The following is a 17128-nucleotide window of genomic DNA, read 5'->3' as shown; positions in this document are numbered from 1 at the left end:
GGCTCGTTCTAACACGCCCCCACATACCTACGTCACTATTTGGGCGGCGTTATGCAACTCTTCCCAGATAGTGACGTAGGTATGTGGGGTGTGTTAGAACGAGCCGTTTTAGGTAGGCGTGGTTGACTCTTAACTTTTATAAAGAATATCTCTTTGGATTTGAGACTTTAGTCTTTGCAACTTTACAGATCTTCTTTATGCACCAAGAGCTTGTAACACTCCAAAGAGAAAGGAAAAATTGAAATCGCATCATATGACCCCTTTAATTTCTCCCACAGATCTGTTTTTACATTGATTGTTTGGGTCACAAGTACCACCGTGAGTACTAGCTGCAGCCATTTACAACTGTAAACCAAACCTGTCACACACAGAACATCGTTTGTGTTTGTCTGCCACAGATGTGTTACAAGAGATTCATTGACAATGGCTACATTTACATTCATCCTTACATTCATATTACCATTATATTGTGATGAAAGCATTATAGCAATGCTGTTATTAAACTGGGTCACACTCTATATTAGGCGTCTTAAACAGTTATGTACTAATGTCAAAATAATTGTTAGGTACAAAATATTGTGTTCATGTTGTCTAGCAAATCATTTCGGCTGCGATTGAGGTGGGATGGGGTAAGGTAAATTGCATGTAAACAGAAGTGAGGAAGTTTGCTCATGCAAACAAATTTAATTAATAAAGACTGAAATACACAACTTTTAAAACCTGAATAGATTTTAAAATGCTAGGTATCATACACTTGCTGGTTTTCAAAATGGTTACAGAAAAAAACTAGGCATCAAGCACTAAACGACTGAGGATAACAGACTTTCAAGTCATTCTGAACACAACAAACGCCCCTCATTGATAGGAGATGCATGACAAATGAAAACAAACAGGAATGTACAGGAGCTGACTGCAGTAGTTGTTGTAGCGACTCTAAATAACCATTTGATGCATATTCTATGTATTGAACACAGCAAAAATAGCATTCATTTGACCAAAATTTAGGAATCATCAGCCAGCTGAATATCTAGATAGCACAGTGAATGTTTATATAGTAACCAATGAATGGAATGCTACATCTTATTCAAACCTGTTGGATAATGGCTAAATATCTTCTGTACTATTTGGTTTTAATAAGATTTCCCCAAGAAACAGGCAAGAATGAACTCATGAATGGGCCATCCACTATGATCCCTGCTCTTTCTGATAACAAAGCTCTTGAACACAACAAACTCGTAATTACAACTTCAAAAGTGGGAAGTAGGAAGTGTCTGAGCATGTGAAGCCAGAGCATAATTGACAGTATTGGTTCCTAATCCTGGTCCTGGAGAACCTTTAACAAAACACATTTTAGATGTCTCTCTAATCTAGCATACTTTATTCAACTCAACAGCTCATTAGTAAAGACTCCCAAGACCTTAAATGTGTGTGTCAGATAAGACATCAAAAATTGTGCAGTGTTAGGGGTTCTCCAGGAGCAGGACTGGGAACCACTGATCCACAGGGTAGCGAATAACAAGGATAAGTCTGTATTCAGACCAAACACCAAGTGAGTGAGGAGTGAGAATGGCCTTTGTAGAAGTGAGATTCAAACCTCGACCGCAAATCGAGGCAAAAATCTGGGCAAAAAGTGTGAAGTGTATTCCAGCCTCAAGATGTCCTTACTCTGATTATTGGCTATAATCACATTATTGGAGATAGTCAGTAAGTTCATCTACAGTATTTGAACACAGTGAATGAGTAACTGTGAAAGTCAAACCTCAGTATGTTCACTTGACAGTGTGAACTCTTTAGTGCAACAGAGAGCAGCTTCAATTTTGAATCCTGCAGGTCGTTGTTACTCAGGTCCAGCTCTCTCAGATGGGAGTCTGATGATTGTAGAGCTGAAGACAAACTTTCACAGTGTTGATCAGAGAGACCACATCCAGCAAGTCTATAACAGGATGACACAGCGATAAAGAGATGGATGGTTAAAAACTAGGCATTACGCACTAAACGATAACAGACTTTCAAGTCATTCTGAACACAACAATGGCATCATTACTGCTGCCATTAAACTCACCGGCAAAGCCCAGAGATGAGCAGTGTTTCAGACTCATTTGAGCTGCCCTCATGCACCCCACAAAATACCTGTCATCCATTTCAAACAGACTTCTACTCTACCAGTACCACCCACACGTGGTTTATTCAATTATCCATATTGTTCAAAGCTTTTCTTGTGAATAACAGGGTGTATTTAGCTTTTATTTCACTACTGTTACCTATTTTGCTAGTCTAGTCTTTATATTAATTTTTTTTAGCACTAATACTTTGTTTGGGGTATTAACAGTTTGAACTTTGAATCTTTAATTCTGAATGTGAGATGGTTGAAAACATCCTTTCCACACAACTGTGCTTCTACTGTCTACTGTTCAGTGTGCTTTCAACTGTTATATAATTTCTGCTTCAATGCCCATGGGAGGAACAGATGATTTTATTCACATTTTGTTCTATGAATAAACACGGTCATGATTTGATAGATGAATTAGTTCAAACAAACCTGTTTCTTCTGTGATGACATAAATTAATGTGATGACATGAATGAATACTCACAGAGCCTTTCTGCAGTTTCTCACAGCTGGTAACAGTCTCCGTCTTCCCTCAGATGATGTATTATATTTCATGAGATCAAACTCATCCAGCACCTCCTCTGACATCTGAAGCATATATGCGATTGCTGAACAGTGATTAGGAGTGAGTTTCTTCTCCGAGTGTTTGTCTGATTTCACAAAATGCTGAATCTCTCTGTAAAGATTCTGATCTTTAACTTCCAGCAGACAGAGGAACATATTGATAGATTTTTCAGCTGAGAGACGTTTATTTCCCTTGATTATGTGTTTAATGTGTTTTTTTATTTTTCTGATTGTTTCTGAGCTATTCTCTGTGCATGTCAAAAGAGCCTGTAAGACTCTCTGATTGGACTCCAGTGAGACCCCCAACAGGAACCGCAGAAAAAGATCTAGGTGTCCATTTTTACTCTGAAGAGTTTTTTTAACTGCTGATACTAGCAGCTCACACAAAGGGCTTTTTTCAGATGTGTATGTCTCATGTTTATCATTCAGAAACAACTTCAGTGGCTCCATGTTCTTTAACAGATGGGAGTAAAAAACATAGAAAGCAGCCAGAAACTCCTGAAAGCTCAGATGTATGAAACAGTAGACTTTCCTCTGATGGAACACAGATTCCTCTTTAAAGATCTCAGTGCAAATCCCAGAATATACTGAGGCATCAGTGACATCTATGCCGCTCTCTCTCAGGTCCTCTTCATAGAACATCACATTGCCCTTCATCAGCTGTTTGAAAGCCAGTTCAGCAAGTTTCACAATCACTTCTCTGTTGGACTGCAGGGGTTTTCCTGGATGTCTCTTCTCATATTTCTGATTCCTCATGTTTATCTGAGTTAGTAGAAAATGGATGTACATTTCAGTCAGAGTTTGAGGGATTTCTGCACTCAGATCTTCTTTTAGGAGCTTTTGAAGCACAGTGGATGAGATCCAGCAGAAGACGGGGATGTGGCACATGATGTGGAGGCTTCTTGCTCTTCTGATGTGTGAGATGATTCTGCTGGCTTGATGCTGGTCACTGATTCTCTTCCTGAAATATTCCTCCTTCTGAGGCTCATTGAATCCCTGAATTTCTGTCAGACGGTTGATGTATTTGGAGGGGATCTGATTGGCTGCTGCTGGTCTGGAGGTGATCCAGATGAGAGCAGAGGGAAGCAGCTCTCCTTTCATGAGCTTTGACATCAACACAGCCACTGATGAAGTCTCAGTCACATCACAAACTTTCTGAGCGTCTGAAAACATCAGTGTGATTCTGCTTTCATCCAGACCATCAAAGATGAACACAACTTTACACTCCTCATAAATCTGTGAGTCCAGATCTTGAAGTTCAGGATGAAAGTCCAGCAGAAGTCTGTGAAGACTGTACTGATGATCTCGGATCAAGTTCAGCTCTCGAAATGGAAGCACAAACATGAAATCTACATCCTGATGGGCTTTTCCCTCGGCCCAGTCCAGAATGAACTTCTGCACAGAGTTTTTCCGATTCCAGCGATGCCTTTAGTAACAACAGTCTTGATCTGGTCTTTCTCTTCACATCCTGGTTCAGGTGAGGCTTTAAAGATGTCATTGCAGTAGATTGGAATGTCTTGTGAATATTGTGTTCTGGCTGTTTGCTCCATCAGTAAAACCTCATGTTCTTCGTTCACTCCTTCACTCTCTCCCTCTAAGATATAGAGCTGTGTGTAGATACTGTTCAGGAGGGTTTGAGTCTCTTGGAGTTGGATTCCCTCAAATAATCTCTCATACCTGTTCTTCATGCTGTTTTTGTGTTGAACTTTAACTTTCTGAAAAGCATCTTTTTCTGGTTGGTAAGAATCCTGATGCATGTTTTCAGTCTCTATCTTTTCTGTGATATACTTCCTGTTATTAGTCAAGCAGTAATCCTCCCCACTGCTGAGAAAACAAAAAACAACTTAAATATTTATGACAAATGCAATAAAAGTTTAAGAAAATTAATAATAAATCTCTCAAATATATGAACGAAAGTTACAGAAAAATTTTGATATTTTGTGAAATGCAATAAGAAAAAAAATATCTGTGATTCGTTAATAGAATTTACAAATCACAGATTCATGGTGTGTATGTGTGAGATGATTCTGCTGGCTTGATGCTGGTCAGTGATTCTCTTCCTGAAATATTCCTCCTTCTGAGGCTCATTGAATCCCTGAATTTCTGTCAGACGGTTGATGTATTTGGAGGGGATCTGATTGGCTGCTGCTGGTCTGGTGGTGATCCAGATGAGAGCAGAGGGAAGCAGCTTTCCTTTCATCAGGTTTGACATCAGTACACCCACTGATGAAATCTTAGTAACACCAGAAACTTTCTGAGCATCTGAAAACATCAGTGTGATTCTGCTTTCATCCAGACCATCAAAGATGAACACAACTTTACACTCCTTGTAAATCTTTGAGTCCAGATCTTGAAGTTCAGGGTGAAAGTCCAGCAGAAGTCTGTGAAGACTGTACTGATGATCTTTAATCAAGTTCAGCTCTCGAAATGGAAGCACAAACATGAAATCTACATCCTGATTGGCTTTTCCCTCGGCCCAGTCCAGAATGAACTTCTGCACAGAGACGGTTTTTCCAATTCCAGCAATGCCTTTAGTAAGAACAGTCTTGATTCGGTCTTTCTCCTTACATCCTGGTTCAGGTGAGGCTTTAAAGATGTCATTGCAGTAGATTGGAGTGTCTTGTGAGCATTGTGTTCTGGCTTTTTTGTCCATCTGTAAAATCTCATGTTCTTCATTCACTCCTTCACTCTCTCCCTCTATAATGTAGAGCTGTGTGTAGATCGTGTTCAGGAAGGTTTGATTCTCTTGTAGTTTGACTCCCTCACATAATCTCTCATACTTGTTCTTCATGCTAGTTTTGTGTTGGTTTTTGACTCTCTGTAGTTCAACGTCTACTGATTGGTGAGATTCCTTCTGCAGGTCTCCAGTCTGATCATCTCTATCCACACAGCAGAGACAAGAAGAATAAGACAAAGAATGAATGAGAGCATGAGCAACAAGTTCTTCGAGTAAAGTTATGTATGTCATTCTTAAAACAAGTCAAGACACAATAAACACGGGTTAAAGCAAAAAAAAAAAAATCCTGAGCCTGAACCTTTTTTCCGTAAGGGGGTAATGGGGCAGCACATGCAAAGCATGAAATGACTGTGGCAACTTTAACATTTGAAAGGATACTATGTCAAAGTTATTTATATACTATGTCAAAGTTCCTTATTCAAACAGATTTTTTTTTCATGAATATATGGTTGAAAAATTCCTGCTTCACTGCTCACTGCTTATCGACACTAGGGGTGTGACAATACACTTAGCTCACGAGATGAGACAAAATACAGATACTTGGTTCACTAGAACGAGACAAAATACAGATACTTGGTTCACTAGAACGAGACAAAATACAGATACTTGGTTCACTAGAACGAGACAATATTTTAATACTATTTTTAAGAAATTTTCAATAACAAAATATTTGTCTTTTAATTACAAAAAGTAAAACAATGCAGTTGTATTTAGAAATATTTTAACTAATCTAGGGCTTTTTTTTCATGAATATATGGTTGACCTGAAGAATGAAAGCTATATCATACACTTGGAAAATTATGAGCTATATCACTGCTTATCGACACTAGTGGTGTGACAATACACTTAGCTCATGAGATGAGACAAAATACAGATACTTGGTTCACTAGAAAGAATATTTTAATACTAATTTTAAGAAATTTTCAATGACAAAATGTTTGTCTTTTAATTACAAAAAGTAAAACAATGCAGTTGTATTTTGAAATATTTTAACTAATCTAGGGCTGTAACTAATGATTATTTTGGTAATCAAGTAATCTACTGATTATTTTGACAATTAATATGATATTTTTTAGTAACACAAACTTTAGTATGACTATTTATATATAAACTAACGATGAGGCAATAATAATTGGCTCAAATAAAGTATCAAAACCAAGTAATTACATTGTGTTTTAACAGTGTTGTTCAATAAAACCATGTAATATGAACATAACCAACTTAAGTACAGTATGTACTATAACAAATACCTGCAGAGGGCGCCAACGGCCTGGTGACGTTTCACTTTACAGCGTGATTTAATGATGTTTAAATCCATTAAATTGTAATATTTGGCCACATGCAAACTCAGAAACTTTTATTTTGAAATCACAATGTACAATAAATGGCATATTTAGAAATATGATGGTTTATAAATGATTTACGTAACAAATCTAGTGAGAAAATGCACAGTTTTTCCAGATGAACATTAAGCAATTCAAATTCCCAGCATATGCAGAGTAAGAGTTTAGCCCCTTTCACACATACAGTCTTTACTGGTAAATTACCGTTAAGTTACCATTAAGAGATCATGTGTGAAGAGGACCTTTTCAAAAATCCCGGCAAATTTGTTCTGGCAATCATATTGTTCTTATGGAGATGACATGACTACTCTGAGCGGTTTACAAAGCTCCGCTGCTTTTTAATTCGGTTTTCTATGTAAATGCGCTAGATGGACATCTTTGAACATTGCGCCTTGCAGCTTTTTCAACATGTCGCACATCTCCATTCATCAGGGCTGCGACTCTGCAATTGGATACTATTATGCACGTCTCGTGTTTATAAGAGCAAAAAATTCTGATTGGCTAGTAATGCTAGTTTGGTTGAGAGTGAAAGCTGTGCTCCTCGCATACCATTGGTAGGCGAACTCATGGACTCGAAAGTGATATCAACAAGCTTTTTTTAAATGTAGGATTCTTTTGTTCCGCTGCCAAATGCTGCACGCCGGAGATCCAGCACGGTGCCGGAGTACTTTAAGCCCTGTAAACAGCTCTGTAGGCCCAGACTATTTTTATACAGAAACTATTCCAGATTAGCCAGAACAAGCTTTATAAATGGAATTTACTGAAAATTATTTTAGTCTCTCCATGTTTGTTTGTTCATAAAATGAGGTTCCACAAATTACTCATTACCTCAAATGCCTCATTACTTAGTAAATAATGAGAATGAATCACTCTGGCTCACTGCCGGAAACCGTGCAGAGATACTGTTAATGCACATACAGGTGATACAGGTGATGACGGTGATGGATGACAATGAATATTTAGGCTAATCTCAAATCAAACAGATTCACACCAACATTCACACAATGCACTGCATAATTCACAAAGAAGCTTTAGTTTCCAAATTGGGGAGCATATAGTAAGAAATTCAAGGCAAGTTTGTTCGATTACGGATGGAACCCAACTCTGTTCTGAAGTTGAATACTTTCTGCTTTCTGTACTGACACTTGCGTGGTGTTTGCGTACTTTACCACAGTTTCTTTTCCACAGAAGTCAGACGCTGATCCATCTGAGCAGTGCCACATAAAGTCGAACACACTTCCATTTATATGCATGTGACTACAACAGACCAGAAGTGCAAACTCCATGTGGAGAAATTTCATATATTGCTGCCACCCTATTCGGTTCAAGCATACCAGAATGTGAAATATTTATTAAAAGATTAGCTGCATGGTATGTGGTGTCTCCAGAAGCAGGAGTTGATATGGGAAACCCTATACCCTATAAATCCTATGTATCCTACATAAAAAAGAGACAATATGGCTGTAATAATACAGGTATTTTGTTTAATCAAACTTAAAAAACATAAGACCTTTAGTCTTTATTTTTTTATTTATTTAGCATCAATATAAACAATATTGAACTTGTGAGGAACAAGGATGATTGTCCACTAGGTGGATGTATGATATAAATTACATTAAACAAAAATAAACAAATAGTTATCAATCATATTTTTATTAACCCACCAATAGGAATTCAAGGGATATGCTAAAGCAAAGAAAGCAACCAATAAACATTATAGAATAGGCTGAGATGTGCACTGCCACAAACCTAACACATGATTACAGCAGGTTTCATGTTTTAAAACCAAACGTTTAAATGAAGAAGAAATATAACTGCACACTCCCTTAAACACTGTTTATTTGTTACCAATGTTTCGGCCAGACAAGTAGCCTTTCTGGTGTGCCATAGCTAAGCTACATCCAGTATGGTTCTCAGTTGTGTGCTCTCATCTGGACCATATACCTAATCACATATGTGATCCAAAAGAAAATTCCCTCCAATTCTAAAGCAATGGCAAAATATATATAGTGAATATTTGGCCCACACGTGTTCAGCCATGCCATATCTAGGCCAGATGTGACAGAAATCGTTTACATTTGTCCCAAAACTTCTGGGATGGCCAGTATGAACCATCGTGTCCGTGCCTTCGACACAGATATGTGACAATAGCATTACTGTTTGTAGCGATCGAAACCATCAGTTATTTTAACGTCTGAACTTTTCTTGACGTGATTTAGTTGACTAGTGAAATCGGCTGTGGGGCAGGGTTTGCATTTAACTGGTATAAGAACAAAATCATGTTTATGGCATGGTTCTTCTTAGTGACCTTAGCTTCTAAGCATGGTGAGTCTTGGATTCGGCGCTCTGTTGAGAATGTCTTTGTGTTCACCATGAACTCGGAGTTCATTTGGGGCTAATACCCCAAATCAAAACTTTATATACTCCCCTTTTACTTAAATTCCAACCCCTATAGCTGTTTGAAATATGATAGGGGTCCAGTAAATTAAAAAATTTTGACTAGTTTAAAATAATAATTATTGTCTGCAGTAGTGGTTATTGTCTCACCTGGGTTTCAAGGTCACTGATCCTTCAATTAGATTTGGAGGCTGATTTATTGATCTGTCACTCTCCAAAGACACACAGCTGGGCTCTGGAGATGCTGCTCTTTTTCTCTTTTTTCTAGTGATACTGAAAAAAAACAAAACCAATTCAGATTATGTGATTTTACCTCTGATCAGTGGTGTAACTACTGGCAGTGCAGGTGGGGCAGTTGCACTGGGGCCTGGGGGCCCATGAACATCTCGCCCTTGAACTATTTTTATGGCACATTTTTTTATCTTTTTGAAGCTTGACACCAATGGTGTCCTCAGGATCACCCTGCATCACCCAGTTTATTATCCATTATAGCATACAAAACAATCATTCTGGCAAAAAGATGAACACTTCAAAATATTACCATAGGCCTACCATTAATACTGAAGTCCTCTGGTTTCATTTTACAGTAAAAACAGTCAATAACTGAGGCACAAGATGACAGATTGTTCCTATTATTATACTTGATCTGTAGATAAACATCAGCGGTTTTGCATAAAAGGAATTTATCTTGCTGGAGTTTATAGCTAATTCTAAATCACGTTACTTTCTACCGGGTGTCTGTTAGAGATCACTACACTGGAGTAGAGAGCACTATGAATTGTTCTTCATGCACACAGCAACTGAAATTTAAAACTGTTAAAAGAAAAGGCTCAAACTATCGCACAGATATAATACACTACGCATCAATGTCTCTTCCCTTTGTGCTTTGAACTTCTCTATGGCTGCGACTCCGTGTTGCTTCAAGCGCATCATTCAAGTCAAGTCAAGTCAAGTCTGCTTTATTGTCAATTCTTCCACATGTACAGCACATACACACAGAATTGAAATTGCGTTACTCTCAGACCCTTGGTGCATACAGATAACACTAACAGTAGAACATAAATACAGATAGATACAGATTAAATATAAATTACAAGGTGTGTGAGTGCTGAGTGGAGGGTAGTGGCGATGGCGTCATCGGTCGAGCGGTTGGACCGATATGCAAACTGGAAGGGGTCCAGGGAGGGGGGGAGGGCAGACTTGATATGGTGCATGACTAGCCGTTCAAAGCACTTCATGAGGATGGGGGTAAGTGCAACTGGACGGTAGTCATTGCACGGGATGAGCATAAGCGCATTCTAAGTGCATTCTACTCACGGGATGAGCATAAGCGCTTCGTGCCGCTCTGTATTGGAGCCTTTCATGTTATAATACTTTTGCGCAATGAAAGATTGTTAATAGCCTTTCTTGTTCTATCTTATCTATCATATGTTGCTGCCTCATTACTGTGCAATAAATGTAAAAGAAATGTATTTAATTTATTGCATATATTTATATTTACTTGTTTTTCATGAATGTATATTACAATACATAGAGCAATGTGTAACATTTGACCAGATTACACCTATTTACTTTTATTTTTTCCCCACTAAATAATGTTTTTCCTTTAAATGTTTAGATTTTATAAAATTATTGTGAACTCAATGTTAGTTGAGTAACTTTTGCTGCTGAATTATCCACTAACCTAGTTTATAATAGTAATTTTATAGATTATGGTTACATATTTTTTTATTTATTTTTCTTTATAATTAAGTTGTCTATATTTAGTAGATTGTGTGTAATACACAAAAGAGTGATGATCAGGTCAACACACACTGAGGTATAGAAATAAAAAAAAAACTGTGCTGGTATCGGATCGGTATCGGTATTGTTCGATACTCAGAACTTTTGGTATCAGATCGGGATCGGTTCTGAAAAAATGGTATCGTGCCACCCCTAGTTTGTACAGTAGATAAACCATTACATGCGTGTATGTGTATGAAACTGATAAGCTTATTTTATCCTGTTTGTGAACCTATATAAAGTATTCTTTTAAAACATTCAGTTGATTTACTTGCATTCACATAGTCGTTAAAGTTTCTTTCAACTGCCTTCTCAAACATTCATGACTGCAGCGTTATTTCTTCCTGCCTTTTAAATGTATTTAAATTAATGATATCCAAATCTTCAGCATCCAATCAGCATTCAATCATCCTGAGCTGACAGAGAATGTTTATAGCAAGCATTGTGAGCCTGCTGAACCTGATCCTAAAGCAGGGCAGATTTGTTTTGGTTTTGTCAACTCTGAAACTCGGGAGTATGTTCAACAAAGCTTTGTGTAACAGGCCACAGGAGTAATGGCTGGAATAAAACAGCAGGCTGATTGAATTGTACCTGTAACCTCATGTTTTACCTGGCAGACTACAATCCTTTAGACATGGATTATTCATGGTATTTCAACAACTTCTACTCATGAATTTGATGACTACTATTGGATCATTGAAAGTGAACATGATATTATGTGACTACACATTACAGAGAGATACCGACTTACTAGCTATGGTCTAGTTTAACAAATGTTGCAACCATAGTAAAGAGTTAGTTACAAACTAGCTGTTGCAGCCCTACCCTGATGTTTAAATCTGTCTCTTGTCAGCAGTACTGGTTATTGTCTCACCTGGGTTTAAAGGTCATTGGTCCATCACTTAGATCAGGAGGCTGATATATGGGCTCTGGACATGCTGTTCTTTTTCTATTTCTTCCATTGATACTGAGGAAAAACATCAATAATTTATATGATTAAAAATATGTAATATGTTTCTTTATGTTTTTTTTTTTTCTCTCTGTGCATATCTAAGATCCTCAAACGTCATGACATTTGGTCGACATGAGAACCAATGAGGTTTAAATGTGAGGCTTAAATTTCAACCTGTTCATGAAATGTGATCGTATCACTTCTGAAAATTTGGATTAAACCCCTGATTCACATGGTGTGTCATAATATTATATATCTCTCTTTTGGAGATATTTTAAGGGTTTGAAAAGTAGAGTAAGAAAAGAAAAGAAGGGTAATATTGAAAAAGTACAAAATATTTATTAGCATATTGTACCATGAAACTTTCAGTATATTTTTAAATAAAACAAAGTCAAAATGAATAAATAATGATTTAAAAATGATAAGATATTTTGAGGGTTTTGATGAGGGTCCAGTAACTTAGAAGAGTTGAGCATCACTAGATTAAGATATCTCCAGTGCTGGTTATTGTCTTACCTGAGGTTGAAGGTCCCTGTTCCTTTACTGAAATAAATGGGTTGTCCCATGGATGCATCACTCACACAGCTGGGCTCTGGAGGTGCTGCTCTCTGGTTCTGATAGTGATCAACATCCTCCTCCTCTCTCTCCTCATAGAGACTCATTTTAGAGCCAGTCTTCTTCTATGTCTTTATAAAGATTTCAGTTCTGCATTTAGAGAGGAAAAAACACAACTGAACACCTGATAAAGTGGCTTACACGTTCTTGCATTATTGCGAACCACTGCATAACAGTATTGATGAGTAGTGAACAGATTAACAGATTTTTGAAGTGGATGATTTTATGAAGTAAACTTCAGCAGACTACAAATCAACTCATAACATAATGACAATAGTACCAGTAAGAATGAATGAATAGAAACTAACAAATATTTAAAGACAAAACTATTTGACCTATGTCATGAAATATACGATGTATGTCATGTTGCTTTATTTATTGTTGAATATGAACAATAATAATATTATAAAGATCAATACAATCAATCTACTTCATCTTTGTTTATAGAGTTTGTAAAAATTATTGTGAAATTTGTCAGTTCTGATAACAGTATATGACATGAACTTACCCTGAAGACTTTAGTTGGAGTTTGATCAGTCTTTCGCTTTCGGTTTGTTCAGCTGAGGTGACGTCAGTGCACATCTGAAGCTGATGACTCACACATGAGTCTGATCTCAACTGGCTAGCTTCTTTTTCCAGTGGGTGGGTGTATATTTGTGAATACAAATTGATGTTTGCAAAATGTAAAATGTATTTTAGGAGCATATTTTAAGAGGTCTTACATTTTGGGACGGAAAAACAGGAATGGCTATGGCTTAATGTGATTACTGATCTTCAAAAGGCTATGATTTATTTAAATAAACATGAGAGCTTCACATTTATTTCAAACAATTACTTATGATCTACTGTTGATTAATTATGACAGGGTTTACTATATTGTGTCTATATTGCAATATGTCGTGGATTGTTGTAAGAGTGCATATTTTTTCTCCATCTTTTTACAGTTGGAAGAAGTAAAGCATAGAAATTTCAAAATAAGAGCCCTGGTGTATTTCAGGTTTATTATTAAAAGTCAGAATTATGCATTACTTTTTTCCTGGTTATTATAGGTACTTTGGTTACACAATAAACTGTATCTGGCATTTAACTTGACACTTAAATTATAAATAATTACCGTTTGAATAAGGCAGTTTGCAGCCCCATAATAAAATCACATGGCATGGTCTTAACAAGTATTTCACTGTGTATGGTTTGACATGGCATGCTGTTTGTTAAATTCAAGAAGAATGCATTAAAGGGGTAAGTCACCCAAAAAAATTTAATTTAAATAATTATTTTTATTTAATTTAGTGATTCTACAACTGTTTATTATGTCTTGTCCAAAGAGGTGGACTTACCAAAAAAGCACACAAGGACTTGCAAACTAAGGCATTTCAATAACTGACTAATAACTTTTTCATTGCCATTAAAGTGAAATTACTGAACCTAAACATAAGAGCCAGTAAAAAAAAAAAAAAAAAGATAATTTAAAAGAAAAAAATGTTAGTAGGACTTATATGTTAGTAGGTTTTTGCATCTGAAGTGCATCTCAAATGCACACATAAAACCTCTGTGCCACAGTAGCATTTTTTGTTTGATTTTAAATTAAAACCTTAACAATGTGGGATTATTGGACTTAACATTAGGAATTTCACTGTTTTAGTTTCTGGGGGAAGTGAGTGTGGGACATTCCACCGAATGGGTAACATTTGCTTTTGTAACTTTTAAAAATTAAACTTAATTTTTTATCTTTTTTCAACACTCTAACACTCTAATCTAACAACACACATATTTCACTGTTCGAAATGTACATTGGTCAATCTCAGGCATCTTTTTAATTTTTTTTACAAGGTTTTAAATTAGGGGATGGATGCATTTTTCTCAGTCCTGTTACCAAAAATCAAGTGTCTTTTAAAAAGCATGTTAAAAAAAAAGTCAACTAATTCCTTTGTCTTCCACTCACAATAGTGTTTATCTTAAATATAAATTATTAAAACATGTTACCAACCATTTCTTTGTCACTAAAAATTCACTAAACAAGCACACAAGGTGTAATTTAAAAAAAAAATGCAAAGCCATTTTTTTATTATACAGGAGACCCAAACTACAATATTATAATTTTTAAGTCATGTAATTAAGTAAACTATTGGATAAATGATGAACATACCACAGATGAAAAAAGCAGTCATTTAACCTCATTTTTTAGAACAAAACAATTTAATAACAGGAATGAACAATGCGTAACAGGAATGAACACCTAGTAACAAGAATGAATATCCAGACACTCTGTGTGCGTTTGTGTGTGTGTGCATGTGTGTACATTGCCTGTGTGTGAGAGAAAGATTTCTGAAGGAATGTGTCATGTCCAAGAAAATGAGAGGACTTACCTTTGGTCTCCCCATTGCCTTCAGAAGATCTGGATAATGCAACTTCCTGTTGAAAAAATATCTTTTGGAATGTTCCAAGTTGATCAGAGGGGGGAATGTGTTAGGGTAACAGGACTGAGTGTAAACCCCGGGGGACACGACTAAAATGTGTATTTTACTAAAAATGTTATGGATTTTTTTTCTTTTGAAAAAAAAGGAAATCATTGATTGGATATAAAGTCACACATCAATGCAAAAAAAAAAAAAAAATTCTGAAGGATTTTAATCATAATATTTCATGGTAAATTATAGAGGCAGGGAGTGGGGACATGCAACAACTACTATTTCTTTAGTGTTCTAGGTAGTTTTTATTAATGATTTTAATTATACATTCTAAATTTTGCAGTTAGCTAAATGTGAAGACACTTTGCTTAATAATAAAATGTATTTTAGAGTTCATTTTCATGCATTTTTATACTTTTAATGTCCTGGGGACAGAAATGTTACCCATTCGGTGGAATGTCCCACGTATTATTTCATATAGTAATATAAATCAGGAAACTGGATGAGTAAATAAGTGAAACAAATCCTGCATATTTTACATTTACATTTTACATTTAGTCATTTAGCAGACGCTTTTATCCAAAGCGACTTACAAATGAGGACAACAGAAGCAATCAAAATGATCAAAAGAGCAACAATATGTAAGTGCAAATGACAAGTCTCGGTTAGCCCAACGCAGTACACGTAGCAAGGTATATATATATATATATATATATATGCATACGAGTTGAAATTCTCTTGATTTGTGCTTACAGGTGAAAGTGCAATAATCACAATTATAATTTTGAGCAAAATAATTGGGATTATCAGATCAACCATTAAGTTTTACAATATATAAATCTTCATTGACTAAAACTACACTAAAATTCCCAGACTTACAGTCAACTAAAACTTGACTAAACAACAACAAAAAAGAAAAAGGAATAGGTTGACTAAATATGATAACTAAAAAGGACATTTGACTAAAGACTAAGACTGAATTTAATAATAGCTGACAAAATTTAAATTTAACACTAGACTCTGTATGGTTAACCTAAAATGAGTTTGACACCCCTGAGCAATAAGTAACGTCTCGGTTACGAATGTAACCCTCGTTCCCGTTCAGTCGGTCACTTTCGACGTCACATCGATGACTGACAAACTGGGGATCTCGCTAGAGAGACCAATCTACTTTGAGTGTAAACTAAACAAGCCATTGCACATTGGTATGCAATGATTTCATCCAGCTGCCGCTGATCACAGTGCGAGTATAAATAGGCAGCAGGTGCAATGCATACTCAGCTTTTCGCTTCGGAGCTGAGCCGGTGACCCAGCCGCTCAGCGGTTGTACAGCAGCTGTGGCGAGGGGACGTGACGTCTCCATTCCCTCCTTCAGGCAATGAGGGTTACATACGTAACCGAGACGTTTCCTTTCAGTCGGTCACTTTCAACTTCACGTCGATGACAGGCGAACTGGGAATCCCTACCAAAGTGCCATGGATGCTGCCCCTTCCAGTGTCCTGTATGAGCCTCCTGTGACCTTTTGGTTATAGGCCAGGGCTCGCAACAGGAAGGCCAGTCACTGTTGTCTTAGCACCACCCGCTCAGTGAGATTGGTAAACACTGGGAAAACATACCCGTTCTACTTGGAACAGGAAAGTTGCGGAAGCCCCAACCTTCCCGAAGGAAGTTTCAGGTGGCACTTATGCATATTGATTAACCCCTTAGGGCCTCTGCACATATGGAAGATTTAGAGGTGGTTGTAACCCCCTTGCAGGGATGGCAGAGAAGTCTGCCAGGGAAACACAGGCTTAAGCTATACCGTGTAAGAATACACATATGAGATCCACCTAGGTCACTACATATGGCACACAGCCCTCTACCCATTCTCACAGATTCATCGAATAAGGGCCTGGGGCCCGGCGCCAGACGCTCTGCCACATCTGGCTGCCAAGGGTGATGGAGGAGCTCGACAGGGTCTACAGTACAGACACTCTGGAGCTGGTATCACGATTTGTGACATAGCAAGCTGACAATAAGCCGGGGCCTCTCGGTGGTTCTAGCCGTTTAATGTGAGAACACAGGAGGATACCGGCTCAACACGAAGGCTATAGAACCTAGTGAACGTGTTGGGGGTCGCCCAGCCCACAGCTCTACAAATATCTGTCAACGAGGCGCCACGAGCCAGCACTCAGGAGGATGCAACACTCTTAGTAGAGTGAGCTCGCAACCTGAGTGGGCAG

The 17128-nt window shown here is 37.2% G+C and overlaps 1 protein-coding gene across 1 annotated transcript in view; it reads right to left on the bottom strand.

Moving 5' to 3' along the window:
• The window catches only part of LOC107721979 (NACHT, LRR and PYD domains-containing protein 3-like), a 23029-nt gene extending 9995 nt beyond the window's left edge, over window positions 1-13034 (bottom strand). The window contains exons 1-6 of the mRNA XM_016530211.1: window positions 13007-13034; window positions 12400-12588; window positions 11806-11898; window positions 9303-9422; window positions 5064-5563; window positions 2593-3976 (exon numbers count right to left, since the gene is read on the bottom strand). Coding sequence (XP_016385697.1) covers window positions 2593-3976; window positions 5064-5563; window positions 9303-9422; window positions 11806-11898; window positions 12400-12545 — 2243 coding nt within the window. The 5' untranslated portion in view covers window positions 12546-12588; window positions 13007-13034. The remainder of the gene's footprint in view (window positions 1-2592; window positions 3977-5063; window positions 5564-9302; window positions 9423-11805; window positions 11899-12399; window positions 12589-13006) is intronic.
• Between the last annotated feature and the right edge of the window lie 4094 nt (window positions 13035-17128).

The sequence above is a fragment of the Sinocyclocheilus rhinocerous genome, unplaced genomic scaffold, assembly GCF_001515625.1.
Source record: "Sinocyclocheilus rhinocerous isolate Xijiao unplaced genomic scaffold, SAMN03320098_v1.1 scaffold2892, whole genome shotgun sequence".
Classification (NCBI taxonomy): domain Eukaryota; kingdom Metazoa; phylum Chordata; class Actinopteri; order Cypriniformes; family Cyprinidae; genus Sinocyclocheilus; species Sinocyclocheilus rhinocerous.
This window is presented reverse-complemented; position numbering and strand designations above follow the sequence as displayed.